Source organism: Notamacropus eugenii, chromosome 5, assembly GCF_028372415.1.
Source record: "Notamacropus eugenii isolate mMacEug1 chromosome 5, mMacEug1.pri_v2, whole genome shotgun sequence".
Classification (NCBI taxonomy): domain Eukaryota; kingdom Metazoa; phylum Chordata; class Mammalia; order Diprotodontia; family Macropodidae; genus Notamacropus; species Notamacropus eugenii.
In genome coordinates, this window is record NC_092876.1 from 245,724,285 (window position 1) to 245,739,382 (window position 15,098).

The following is a 15,098-nucleotide window of genomic DNA, read 5'->3' on the forward strand; positions in this document are numbered from 1 at the left end:
CCTGTTTACCTTTTCATGTTTCTCTTGATTCTTGTATTCAAAAGTCAAATTTTCTATTCATCTTTGGTCTCTCTTCAACATGAATGCTTGGAAGTCCTCTATTTCATTGAAATTCCATTTTTTTCCCTGAAGCATTATACTCGGTTTTGCTGGGTCAGTGATTCTTGATTTTAATCCTTCCTCTTTTGCTCTCTGGAATATCATATTCTAAGCCCTTTGATCCCTTAATGTAGACATTGCTAAATTTTGTGCTAGAACTTTTGGACCTCCTTTTCCATTTGGCCAATTCTGCTTTTTAAGGCATTTTTCTCCTCATTGTCTTTTTGGACTTCTTTTGCCATTTTGGGTTAGTGTATTTTTAAAGATGTTATTTTCTTCAGCATTTTTGGGGTCTCCTTTAGCAAGCTGTTGCCTCGTTTTTCAAGATTTTCTTCATCACTCTAGTTTCTCTTCCTAATTTTTCCTCTATTTCTCTTGCTTGATTTTCAAAATCCCTTTTGAGCTCTTCCAGGGCCTGAGACTATTTCATATTGTCTTTGGAGGCTTTGGATGTAGAAGCCTTGACCTTGCTGTGAAAATGGGTAGAGGAGTAAACCTGGGGTATTATACCAAGAAAGTAACCTTCTATAATCTTATTTATTTCCCCTTTATGGCCATTTTTCCAGCCAATTACTTGACTTTTGAGCCCTTTGTTATGTGGAGGGTATAATACCCCAGGTTTCAGAGGTTTTGTGCAGCTGTTTTCTGAGATATCTCTAGGGACCTGTAAGTTCTCAGCTCCTCAAAAATGGTAAAATCAAGGGAAGAGGTGTTTACTCCTCTCCTGATCTGGGCTCTGATCTGTGAGGAACCACAAGCACTCTTTTCTGCCCTGAAACTGTGAGTAGCATTCCCTCTCCACAGCCAACACCAGTTCCTAGAGGCCAGTGTTCCTCCTTTCCCCAGGATCATCACTCAGGATTGAGACCTAGATCAGTCATCTGATTCTCCAACTATCTGTAGGCTGAGAGTTCCAGAAGTGGCCACTACTGGGGCAGTGGCCGCCACCACCCTAGGGCTGGGGCAGGACCATGTTCTCCTCTCACCCAGGAGGGAGCTTCCACTGACCTTTGAAGCTGTCTTTGGAGTTTTTGGGTTGAGAAATCTGAAAACTGCAGCAGCTGCCAGTGCTCCAGTTTGGTCTGGGCCAGTGCAGCCCACTCTGAGCCTGGTGCAACAGACCATTTCTATTGGTCTTCCAAGTTGTCTTGGACTGGAAATCTATTTCACTCTGTCATTGTGTGGCTGCTACTGCTCTAAAAATTTGTTTAGAGCCATTTTTTACAGGTATTTTAAGGGCTTTGGGGGGAAGAGCTCAAGCAGGGCCATGCTTCTATTCCACCATCTTGGCTCCACTGTCCTCCACCCCCTATCTCCTGCAGAGATCTTTTACAACACAGAATGTTGCCACCACTGTACTGGTTGTATGTCATGATCCCAAGAAGCAGCCTGGAGCCGGGATATCCAAGGCACCAGAAAGACAGGGGAGACTGGCATATGGAGTTGGGTTGTGTTGTAAGCTTGTTTTGGGTCCTTGGATTTTGTTGCAAACCCATGTCAGGTCCCTTTCCTTACCTAGTTTAGCCTCATTGCCAACACAGTGTTCTGCAGTGGCTCACTTGGCAGTCTCATTAGCCAATGATAATCCAATTATCACCTCTATGCAAATGACTCTAAGATCTATATAATCAATTCTAGTCTCTCTATTGAGCTCTAGTCATCACAAACTGTTTACTGGATATTTCAAACTTGATGTTCTTTAGGATTCTCAAACCTAATATGTCCCAAACTATAACTCATTCCCTCCTCTCCTGCCCCCACCAAAATTTCTTATCACTATTGAGTATACCACCATCCTCCCAGTCACCCAGTTTTTTCAAAATTGGTTTCATTCTCAATTCAGTCTTCTTTACTCCACGTATCCAATCAGTTGCTTAATCTTTTTATTCTATTTCTTTAGCACTTCTTGTTTCTGCACACCTAGACCAGCACACTGGATCTGAGACCTGTACCTCAATATTACCTGAGTCCCTGATTAATTTAATCTGTTCACCTTTAGAACTCCTACCTTAGGGGCTAACCTAGGTGACTGGTGTCTGAATCTATGCTAACTAGCCCACTTGGCCTACTATATAATGGTTGACCTTAAACACAAGGAATGATTTAGCTTCACATTCCATCCAGCTATCTGCCCAGGCCAACTCACTGTCTGCCTCCATGTGGTCTCTCTCCAACCTCCCAACTTTTACCTTTCCAGAACAAAACACCTTTTACTGGTCACTAATCACTTATATGTGTTGATTTCCCCACATCAGAAAGTAAGCTTCTTGAAGGCAAATCTTTTAAAATATATATGCATATATATATATGTATATATATATATATATATGTACACATAAGTATATATAGATGTGTGTATATGTGTATACATACATACATTACACATCTATAGAACATCCATAGTTATGCAAACCTAGTGTTTAGCATAGCGCTTCACTCATAGTAACTACTTAATAAATGTTTTTTCATTCATTCATTGCATATATCCCTTTCTCTACATTCACAATGCCACCACATTAGTTCAGGTCTTCTTCATTTCCCTTCTGGACTGAAGCAATAGTTTTCCATTTGCCACCACTACCTCAAGCATCTCCCTCCTGTGATCTATCGCCCACACAATCACCAAACTGGTTTCACTAATGTGTCATGGTGGCTACTCCCTTTACCTCCCCAGTCTACTCCAGTGGCTCCCTCTTACCTCTGAAATTAAATATCACCATCTTTGTTTGGCACTCATAGCCCAGCCCCTTCCTATATTTCTGATCTTCTTACCTAATATTTTTCTCCAAACTCTCTATGGCCCATCTGTACTGGCCTAACTGCTGTTCCCCAAACATGACACCTTCCAACTCTGGACCTTTGTACTGATTGTTTCCCATGCCTGAAATTCTCTCTCTTTCTTTGAAGGAGTGGATAAAACATATTAAGTTTATTTTTCTTTTTGTGTGAGTCTTATAAACTAGATCTCCAGGCAATTCTGAAGTAGTCATTTCATTTTTGTTTTTTAGTAATATCAGCCAAGTTGGAATAAATGTTCAGTTTCTCAACTTGAGTATTGTGATGGCTAGCATACATTTAGATGGCCTAAGTTTGGGTGTACTTGCTTAAAATAAACAGAGAAAACTTACTGTCATATGACTTCGTAATAATAGAACATTTTGTGTTACAGCTACATTTGTATATCTTGGTTTCCCTTCAGATCCTAATATTTATATGAAGATTGAGGGGAAACTTTCTAACCTACCATATAAACTCTACATTCCTGAGCAGAATACTACGTGCACTGCACAGAGACAACATAGCAGAGTTAAAATCAAGCTGAATTTGAGATTAGGAAGACCTGGTGTCACTATAGCTGAGACTGAAAAAAGTTTTAGAAATGTACTGATTTTTTCATATTTGTAGCTCAGGTTTTTAGCCATTGCATCATATGGGTTGCAGAAAGGATATGATTTAGGTTCCCCACTTTGGCTCTTAAAGATACAATGAATCTCTTGAATGGTGAAAAAATTAAGATTTATTCTAGTTCCAAATGTCAAGCTGAATAATGTTTACATTTGAAATGCTGTGAATTTTGGATCAGTGCATTTCTGCTAACTGCTGAATGTATGCTCATTTACACGAGAAGATCTGAGAAATGTGAAGGGCACAATATGAAAGAAAATCTGTTGCCATAACATCAACAACGAAAATTTTGAATATCATCATGTTCTCTTCCAAAGAGCATGAAAAAAGATGTCTTTCCTTTCCAAAGGGTGGCATCTATACATGAGGGCATGCTGTTAATCTCAATTTGCTCCATACTTCAGTAAAACAATTCTTTGCTTTTCCTAAGTTTCGTAGGTTTATACTCCCTTTTGAGATGTAATGGAAATGACACAGGGCTGAACTATAGCAGATGGTCCTAAGGAGGCTAATCTCTAGTAGAGTGATTAGTGATTTCCAAACTCAGATAAGATGGGGCTAATATAGTCAGACAAGAAACTAAGCCTTCTTAAGGAAGGGCATCCCTGTGAGTACTGGCAATAAAGTTCCCTCCATGATTATCAGGTTTTGTTGGGGTTTTTAATAGGATATCCAAGAAGGACTTACTATACCTGGTTTTTTAAACTGGCATGTCTTTTCAGATGTTTTACAAACTCTGGTCGAGAAGTGTTTCTTGCAATGGTAAGAACCATACTTCCAGTATTTAATCTGTAAATTAAATATTTTTGTTTTACTTTAAGAAATCTAATTCAGTATTTAGTTTAGAATTCTAGCACAAAACAAGAAATCTATACAGTTCTTCTCATATAAACATAGGATTTATTAACAGGTTTGAGGAAAACCAAATTAACAATATTACATTATTCTATATTTTTCTTAATATTTTGCAGTGACATTTTTAAAACTACTGATAGACGATTTCTAATCAATTTTGCTTATGGATGAATTTTTTTCTTCAAAAGTCTCTTTTACGAAAAAGCTCCATGCCAAGAAAATCAATACATTCTGCTCAACTATCATGACATAAAATTACTAGGAATCCACAATTAAAGGCATAATGGGAAAAAACACTAAGCACAATGAGTATTTCTTAGTCAGATACTCAGAATATTCCAAGCAGGTAGAGAGGTCAGGGGAGTTCAGGGCTAGTAAAAAAGGGGAACAGGAAAGGGTAATTTTGGGGTTATGGCTGTATTTAACTCAAGAGCATCTCAGTGTACCTCAATAAAGAAAATTACCCAATCCTACAGAAGCTTTAGGTTCAAATGGGAAAGGGTATTTGCAAGGTTTTAATTTAAGGTATCCAGTAGATATTACTATGGTTGACATTAAGATGTAGAGGGTTTTTGACATCCACATCCATCTGAAATTTTTAAACTTTCTGGTCAAGTTTGAATGTCTTAGTCGTGAGTAAAAAAATAATTACTGATCAAGTTCAAAATATGAAAACATTTAAGTGTGTTTTGTGATTTCAATGTGTTTTTATGTGCAGAGGCACCAAATAACTTGGGAAAATAACTAATAGGAAGAGTCTTTAATTAGACATTAAATATTACTTATGTTCATTTAAATGATTATAATTCTAATTCAAAGAAAAAGATTTGGAAGTAGACAACAAGGAATTGAAGCGAAAAGCTCTTCAATTTAAAAAGTCATAGGATTACAGAACTTTATGAGAATTTGGAGATCATCTAGTTTAACCCCCTTAATTTGCAAAAGAAGATATTGATAGATGACTTCAAAACTTGTCCAAGGTTACACAAAAAGTTGGAGGAGAATATGGGAGTACAACTCCAATTTTATGAATCTAAGAACTATACTTTTTACCACATTGTACTGCCTCCATTTAATTTATTTTTAATACCATGTCCTGTGTAGTGTTTTAGGCTTTACTTTAAAAGAGAGCAAATGATTTTTCTCTAGTACATGTTGACCTAAGTTATTTCTAAATGTGTTTTTATGGATCCATTTTGATTTTACATTGCCTAAATTACCCTCTCTATCACTCCAAGAGAGTCATCTCTTATGACAATGCACTCTATTTTAAGGACAGAAGAGGTGGGTAAAAGTCAGAAAAAGTGATCAATGACCTCAAGCACTCTCACTATATATGGAATAGCCCATGTCTATGGATACCCCACCTCTGCAAAGGAAATATTTTCTCACATCTCTTCTTGGAGGTCATACTTGTTCTCTATAATTTGACTATATTCATTTTTTATTCTTTTATGGTTGTTCTTTCTATTTATGTTGGTGCAGTCGTCCACAGTGTACATTGCTTCCTGGGCTCTGTTTACTTTGTACCAGTTCTTGTAAGTCTTTTCATGTTTCTGTGTGTTCATCATAATCAACATTTCTGATAGTACAAGTAATTTTCCATTAAATTGATGTATCACAATTTAGCCATTTCCCAATTGATTGGCATCTACTATGTTTCCAGTGCTTTGCAAAAAAAAAAAAAAATGTGTTGATGCAAATATTTTGGGGTTGATGGAGACTCTTTTTATCAGTTACCTCCTTGCTTAGCAGTAGAAACTTCAAGTCATATTATGGACATTTTAGCCACAATATTTGTATAATTCCAAATTGCTCTCCAGAATAATTGTACTAATTCATAGGGGCAGCTAGATGGTGCAGTAGATAGAGCACCAGTGCAGGAGTCAGGAGGACCTGAGTTCAAATCTCACCTCAGACACTTGACACTCATTAGCTGTATGACCTTGGGCAAGTCATTTAACCCCAGTTGTCTCATCCTGGGTCATCTCTAGTCATCCCGATGAATATCTGGTCACTGGATTCAGATGGCTCTGGAGGAGAAGTGAGGCTGGTGACCTGCACAGCCCTCCCTCACTCAAAACAAAGTCAACTGCAAGACATGTCATCATTTCTCTAATGTCATGGTCTTCTTTGGAAATGAAGGATGAACACACACACGAATGAACACACACACACACACACACACACACACACACACACACACACACACACACACACTAATTCATACCTCTATCAACAATCTGTGAGTATGGTTATCTTTCTACAACCCTCCAACATAACCTATTTTTATCTTCTGTTTTCTTTGCCAATTTGCTGGATGTGAGGCAAAACCTCAGGGATGTTGTGATTTGAATTTTTCTTATTTATTGTTAATTATGTGGAATTTTCTTTCATATGTTCATTAAGAATTTGCAGTTCTTCTTTTGAGAACTATTTATATCTTTCACCATTTATCTATTGTGGAATGATTTCTGGTCTTATATTTTTAGTTAGTTGACTATATATTTTGGATGCCAAGTCCTTATCCAAGAAAATTGGTACAAAGATTTGTTCCCAATTGACTGCTTTCCTTCTTAGCCTATATTCATTAATCTTGTTTGTGTAAATCCTTTTAAATTTCATATAATAAATTTTAAAAATCTTTTTATACTGCCATTACCCTTATTTGGTTAAGAATAAATCTCTTACCCATAGCAATGAAAGGTCTGTAATCTACTACATCTTTTCTAATTTTTTGACAGTATCTTTAATACTGAGGCTATGTATCTATTTTGAATTTATTGTGGAATTTTGTATAAAATTTTGATCTAAACTTAATTTCTGATAGACTGCTTTCTAGTTTTATCAGCAGTTCTTATCAAATAATATTTTCCTAAGCAATTTATGTTTGGGGGTTAACCAAACAATGGATTATTAGGTTCCATTATTTCTGATTCCCTCTTGTCTAGTCTTCCACTGCTCTATTTCTTTATTTTTTAAAACAATACTAAATGGTTTCAATGAATGCTCTTTTATATTATAGTTTGAGGTTTGGAAGTGCTACTCTCCCTTCTTATCTTTTTTCATTATTTCCTTCCAAATTAATGTTATTTTTATCAAATTCTGTAAAGTGTCCTTTTGATAGTTTAATTGGTATATCATTAAGATGAAAATTACCTATGGTAGTACTGTCATTTTTATTATGTTGGCATGGCCTTGCTAAAAGCACTGAATACTTCTCCCACAATTTAAGTTGTTCTCTAAGGAGAATTTCATAATAGGATTTGTACTAATATTGAGAGTAGTTTATGAATTTTTGGGTTATTTTGAATTTCAGATATTGTCTTTTGGATTCTATTTCTATTGTTATTGTACAAAAATGTTATTGATTTCTCATAAACTTATTTTGCTTCCTGCAACTCTGCTGAAGTTATCAATTAATCATTGGACCAAAGTTATTACATTCATCTATTTTCTGATACTTAGTGTACAAATCTATATCAACAGAGGGAAATCCCACCCCAATAGCTTCCCATATTTATAGGATCACAGATTCAGGGGAAAAAATCTCACTGAACGGTTGTCCTCTTTTTACAGATAAAAACTTAATGATTATCTCTGAGATTGGAGACTGAGACAATCCACACCAGGATGAGGTAACAGCCATTAAGAATAATAGAAGGTATTCTAAGGAGAAAATTCAATGGTTGTAGAGGAAGGCATCAGAACTTGTAAATATTATTTGAGTTGCTTTAAATCTTTACTGACCTGGTATTAGGAGCTAAGCCTGCTGGTGTCATTGAATAACAGCAAGGGATTGCCATGATACTGATGTTTAGGAAATGACCATGAATCTTCTGCCACTGGTCAGTACAGTCTAAAAGTCATGAAAAATAATTACTTTGTTGACTTATTGTAACAATATATTGCCAATATCTTTTTAAAAATTTCACACAGACCATTTTGGAACATACCAGATTCTGCTGTTATTTGTTCATTTCTAAAAAGAAAAATGCATTGTGTGAAAAAAAATGGATATACTAAATATAAACTAAAAGACTTTAAAAGAACTAAATACTACAGTTTTTCCTTAAGAATAGTTAACTTTATTTTTAAGTCAAAATGCATAAACAATTCAATAAAAGTCAAATTGCAGTGTTTGGTGATAATATGTTTGATGATTGCATGCATCATTCAAAAATAAAAGTGTAGTCTAGAGAAGATGGTAACCAAGTAATGTAAGAATGTTCTTCAATCTCTTCTGGTAAGTTATAGTCCCCTCATACTCTTAACTATGGGTGTCATTTTTTCCTTCTGCCTCTACCTTTTTTGGGGGGGTGAACCCATTTGCTTCCAGTCCTTTATTTATTAAAATTATATCCAAATCTCTCTCTCCCATGAGAGTCAGAACAATATTTCCAACTATCTACTAAAGATCTCTACCTGTATAGCACATCAACACATAAAATTCAGCCTTTCCAAAACCAGTATCTTCCTCTTCTCGCCAATCTGTTCTTCTTCCCCAAGTCCTTATTCCTGTTGATGATATCCTACTAGCATTCTAGACCTGAAGCCTCAATCATCTTTGATCATTCCCTCTCCTTCATCATCTATATATGATTAGTTGCCAAGTCTCTTAAATTATATCTTCGCATCTTTCATATTAATTCGTTCATCTCTACTTTCATCTGCCTTGTCCCAACTGAAGTTCTCCCAAACAATTTATCTGGATCTCTCCTTTTCTTCAATTGTACCCTACCATATATATATATATATTATATATAGTATATTTATGTTCATAGTTTATTATAGCTTTATGGTTTTATACCTTATGGTGGACCTGAGGGGGAAATGACTATAGGAAAAAAGTATAAAAGAAATGTTAAATACTATCCTGTTTTGTAAAAAAAAAAAAAAAATTATTGCCTCTCTTCCTGTTAAAATTGTATTTATTTACACCTGTCAACCTAATTTATGCCCACAATAGACTATAAACTCCCTGAGAAAAAAGACCATATAATTTTTCTTTGTATATCCCTAGAGTCAAACACATAGCTGTGCTAAGTATGTGATTATAGGATTAAATCCTCTAAAGCAAACCATTTTGGATAATTATGTTTGCCTAGAGCATATGTGTATATGTATGTGTGTGAAAATACCTTTAACCCAGAAATATTGTAAATTATCAACATATTCAGGGGTGCAGGACAATGAAATTAACTTCTTAGAAAGTATAGTGTGGTAAGGAGAAAGGGACCAAAGTGCAGAGGGCCCTCCCCACTGATCCTCCATGCCTATTCCATGATAACCTGAGTCCAGCCCTTTCTTGGAGAGGAGAATAGAAAGTGGGTACCACTCCATTCATTCCTGGGCCATCTCCCTACTTCTGCCTCCCATCTCATTCTAAAGTTGTTGTTTCTTATAAAACAAAATGAAAAATCCAAGTTAATTCCAGAACTTATTGGGACCAGGGTCAAATCTGCCCTCAACTGCCTTTTCCTCACATTTCTTCAGGAAGCGAAACAGCAGAGGGAGGGGCAACGATGCAAAATACAGAGGTCTGACTTTGGAGTTGGAAAAACCTACAGTCAAGATGATTTAATGTTCTGGACAGAGTCAGGCTCATTTGGAAAGAGAGAGGTACAAATAATTCATCTTGAATGTGTGACCTTAAGCAAGTCACTTAACTTTTCAAATAACCTAGAAAATTGTTTGTGACTGAATCTTGCAGACAGGTGTGACTGCAATCACTGAAGAAATTTTCTTACTGGCAGTTTCTGATAATCACAAGTCTAGCCAAATAGTACGTACACACATAAACACACATACCTACTGGCTTCCTGGAAGTCCTGAAAGGCTTTTACAGGTAAAAATGATATTTCACAGTCCTCAGGTCTAAAAGATAATAAACTTTATTGTAGATTGTGTGGTGTTATGGGAATGTGAACATCTTTCTCATATATTGTAACATACTAAACACTGAACTCTAGAGATCTACAAAAAAATGCTTACTTGAGGCTTGCCAGCGTCTTAATCATAGCAAAATCTTTCCTTTGGTTAGAGGGCATCCAACGATGTTTTTCTGCCAAAGCCAAAGTCCTTCCACCAAAGCCAAACACAGCTGAGAATCCAAAGCGAAGAAATTTGCCAGTACTACTGAACGTGCAGACATCTACTGGTTGCATATGCCCTGAAATATCAGTATAATGAAATAAGAAAGTAAAAGCAGTATTGTGAATTTCCATAAGCAGATAATAAATCTGGAGCACTATGTTTAATTAATTGAATATAACAGCTATCTTGAGCTCCTTTGTACCATAATTAATGGTCTTTTCTTTTCCAGTTATTATCTCCAATTAAGGAAATTTCCATTTGGTTCTGCATCATAGTGCAAAGGAGACAGAGACTAAGGCAAAATACATATGTACTAATCCTGTGGTTCAATGATGATCATCATATGATGAGTGAAGCTACAGAAGGTTAGAATGGCTTTATTTTGTAGTATATTTGGTTTTCACTAATCTGAGTCATGCTGTCTTTTAGTTTTATGGTAAGAGTTTAATGTAACCTAACTTGTCTGAGATGTAAGATCACCTTTCACTTCAAAAAAAAATTTAGCTTGCACTCCATTATATCAAAAATATATACATATGGAAGAAGAAAAGCAGGGAGTCAAGATGGCTGAGTGATCAGTAACTGCTATCTCCCTCCCCTTGTTAACCTTGAAGAGCCCAGAGAACATCTACTCAGGAAAAACCCTGAAACAGTGGGAGCAGCAGAAAGGGCAAACAGTCTCCTAGCCCATGAGGCTAGGAAAATTGCTAAGGAGGGTCTGTCCCTCTTGCTTTGGCTGAAAGAGATGAGTGCAAGACCAGAGTTGTCCCAGACAACCCCACCTCAGCAAACGGGGAGAAAATCCTGAGCCCCAAGGGGTGAAGCCTGCAACCACCAACATCAGGGCCCCAGGCGTGCCTCAGTACCCAGGGGAATTGGGAAGACACTAGCACAGACAGGATCACCAACCACTGAGCTTGCCTGTGCTCTAGCTCAGGAGAGGAGACCTCTAAGGCAAAACCACCCCTCTCCCACACTTAACAAGTGAGCTACAGGGTAATTCCAGAGAAACCCAAAAAGATGTCACCTGGCCTCTCCTTTCCAATACCAGCCAGCTCAGAACCAGGTAAGCTGCAGTATTTTAGCTTCTAGTTGAAAGAACCAGAGGCAACAACACACAAAGCCTCAAGTTCTAGGCACAAGACTGTGGGACAGAGCCCTCTGTGCCCCAGACACAGAGATCTATTTTAAAAGCCAGGAAAAGTATGATTATCATGAGTAACAAGCAAAGCGGAAGACAAAAGACCACAGAATATTTCTATGGGGACAAGGACCAAATCACAAATACCAAACAGGTCAGCTCTGAAACTGTACTCCCATCTGCAATTTCAGAAGGGAATATGAACTGGTCTGAAGCACAAAGAGCATTCTGGGAAGAGCTCAGAAAAGATTTTAAAAGCAAAATTAGAGAAATAGAAGAAAAACTAACTACTGATTTAAAAATATGAAAAAAGAAATCACAGAAGAATTTAAATGGAAAATTGGACAAATGGAAAAGGAAGTACAAAACCTAACTAGAGAAAATGACTTCTTAAAAGACACAACTGGACAGATGAAAAAGGAGATGCAAAAGTTAACTGAAGAAGACAATTTGATGAAAATTAGAATTGGGCAAGTAGAACCTAATGACTCTATGTTGGGGGTGGAAGCTCAATTCCATGTGGACAGTCTTGGGCGGGTAAAGGTGGGAACTTCTAAATCTTAGAGTTCTCATGAGGCCCCCCAGGAAACAGCAGGGAATCGAGGAGTGAGACCGAGCTATCTCGTGTATTTCCGCCTCTTCCCGTGAGAACGTGATGGGAGAGGCATCCCCGCCCTAGAGACTGGCCCGGATCTGGGCACACCTATTGTTATCTAACAGGCATGGTATTCAGGTGCAAACTACGTGGCCAGAGAGCTTAATTAGGGTCAGGAAAGCCTGAAGGTGCTCTTAGCGTGGAGGGGCCCTGACAGGACAGAAGGCTCCATTTTTCCTCTCTTCGCTCTCCCCTCCCCCTCTCTCCCCACTTCCACTTCTGCTTTCATTCTCTTACTGTAAGATCTTTGCCTCCTTGGGAGATTTCTCTCTCCCTCCTAAGGAAGAGTTCCCCCTGCACATGTAACCAGGACCCTGAATAAAGCCTAACCCTCGTTCGACTCTGGAAAGTCTCTTCTCTCATACGTTTATCTGGTTTGGCCAGCCGAAGACCTGTGATAGGTAAGGTAAGACTCGGGTAGCCCTCAGGCCTCTAGGCCTGGCAGTTGGCGCATTCCAAACAGGGACCAGCGCAGATATCCTGGGTGGTTGGGACACCCGGAAGGGGCTGTGAAAGACGCGAGTCCCAAATCCTAGATTCGGAAGGAGAGAAAGAGTGAGAGTAGCTTCCCACACCCATGGGAAAAGGGCAGGGATGGGGAATCAATTGCCAGTAATAAAGCCAGAGGAACAGGAGGTCTGGGCTAAGATACTTTACAGGGAATGCAGGGAGGCGGGGGTCACTATAGAGTTAAACGACCTCTGAGAATTTTGTAAAAGGATTTGGAAGGTCTCTCCCTGGCTCGAGCAGACCGGAATATCAAGAGAAAGATGGGGAGCAGTCGGAGAACAAATGACCGCTTATGAACAACAATGCCCCGGGGAATGGAGGATTTAGATTTCCTGATATTCGGTGTGATTAAAAGTCTTTTGGAAGGCCCGGAGAGACCAGGGCGGGATTGGAATGAGAGTGGAAGCGGAGAGAGGGGAGGGGAGAACCCTGGCAAGCAGAAAGTTCAGGAGTGTAGAGAAAAAATAGGTTCGGAGCTCCATCTAGCAGATGGGAAAGGCGAGGCAGGGGAGAATACACTGTGTCTTCCCTCTGCGCCTCCTTATAGCATGCTCCATTGGTCAGACAGTCCAGGGCCACAGTCCAGTTTGGAAAAGGGAATACGAAAGGCCATAGAGAATGGAGAAGACGTAGGGACATTCCCTGTGCTAGAAATAGCGGACCCCAGTGTCCCCGGTGGGGTTCGGAGGAGCCACATACCCATAGAGTGGAAGAGAGTAGCGACTCTCAAAGAGGCTTGTACCAAGCACGGCCCCAATTCACCCTTTGTCATAGCCATGCTTGAGACTCTCAGTGGTCAGTTCATTCTGACTCCTAATGACTGGAAGAGCTTAGCCAGAGCCTGCCTTACCCCTGGGCAGAATGTGATTTGGGTATCAGAATTTTCTCAGAAGGTAAAGAGCACTACCAGTGGGCTGGGGGCTCAGGCCCCCCAGGCTTATCAGCGATTTACAGGAACAGGGCAGTTTGAGGCTACAGGAAATCAATTACAGTACTCGGCTGCCGATTATGTCTTGATTGCCGGAATGGCTATTGCCGCCTGGAAGGTTATAGCCTCTAAGAAAGAGAGAGAGTTTCCCATGACTAGGATTACGCAAGGAAACACTGAGCCATTTACTAATTTTGTGGCCAGGCTGCAGGAGGCAGTGGGTCGAGACATGGGAGAGGAGAATCAAGGGACAGAGATAGTGTTAAAGACATTGCTGCGGCAGAATTGTAATCATGACTGCAAAAATGCAATGCTGGGACTGCCAAAGAATGCATCTGTTGAAGAAATGATACAGAGATGTGAAAGGGTAGGAAGTCAGGTGTACTTGGCACAGGTGCAAGGGAAGTACCTGGCCGCAGCCTTAAATAACATCTCTTTGGAGAGAAAATGTTTTCACTGCGGAAAACCGGGACACCTTAAGAAAGAGTGTAGGAAAGAAATAAGTACAGGGAGGGGCCAGGACCCTTGTTTTTCATGTGGAAAGCCAGGTCACCTAGCTAGACAATGTAGGAAGTCGGGAAACGGGGTGAGGGGCCCCTTGAGGGCCCCGAAAGTGTACCCTTTGGCAGAGAATCGGGACGGCCCCTTGGAGGGAGAATACAGGAGATTATGGGGCCAGAGGAAGGAATGCAACACCTTTACAGCTTAGATAAGTGCCAGCTTGCAGCTCATCAGTTTACTATGATTCCCCTGAGAGACCCCATACAGGAGGAATCCCTGATATTACAGAACCCCTCTCATGCACCCGTAGTTTTATATACAGGAGTTTATCCCACTGGCACCACAGCACTTCCATGCTCCAATGTGGTAGCCGAGCCAGCTCATATAGACAATCAGCTTACCATAGCTATTGCCCTTCCCTTAAAGCACTCAGTTCAAATCCAGTTACTAAAGGAAATAGGACAGAATAGACCTGAGTGTACAATCTGGCTCAATGGAATTCCCATGACTGGCCTCCTTGATACTGGAGTGGATAGGACCTGCCTTAGCGGTCGCTCAGTACCCCGGCACTGGAAGCTCAAAGAAAGCCAGAGACCAGTGTGGGGAATAGGAGGGTGCCAAAATACCTTAGAGACAATGCACCCAGTAAAGTGGGAGGCAGAGGATCGCCAAGGGACCGTATGGCCGTTGGTGATTCCAGGACTTAGTTTTAACATCTGGGGCAGAGACATCATGAGCCGCCTGGGGATGAGGCTATCAAATTTCTAGTAAGGGCCATTGCAGTTGCACTGGAGTCCCCACCCTTGAATTGGAAGTCAGACACCCCGATTTGGGTGGAGCAATGGCCCCTGACTCCAGAAAAACTCCAGGCACTACAAATATTGGTTAAGGAGCAATTAGAAAAAGGA

General features: G+C 39.4%; 1 protein-coding gene across 3 annotated transcripts in view; it reads right to left on the reverse strand.

Moving 5' to 3' along the window:
* Positions 1-15,098, reverse strand: part of CERKL (CERK like autophagy regulator) — a 194,109-nt gene that overhangs the window by 6,467 nt on the left and 172,544 nt on the right. For all 3 annotated transcript variants that reach the window (XM_072612552.1, XM_072612551.1, XM_072612550.1), the window contains 5 exons: positions 10,354-10,531; positions 10,171-10,236; positions 8,316-8,341; positions 8,110-8,218; positions 4,197-4,293 (listed from right to left, as the gene is read on the reverse strand). In XM_072612552.1, coding sequence (XP_072468653.1) covers positions 4,197-4,293; positions 8,110-8,218; positions 8,316-8,341; positions 10,171-10,236; positions 10,354-10,531 — 476 coding nt within the window. The remainder of the gene's footprint in view (positions 1-4,196; positions 4,294-8,109; positions 8,219-8,315; positions 8,342-10,170; positions 10,237-10,353; positions 10,532-15,098) is intronic.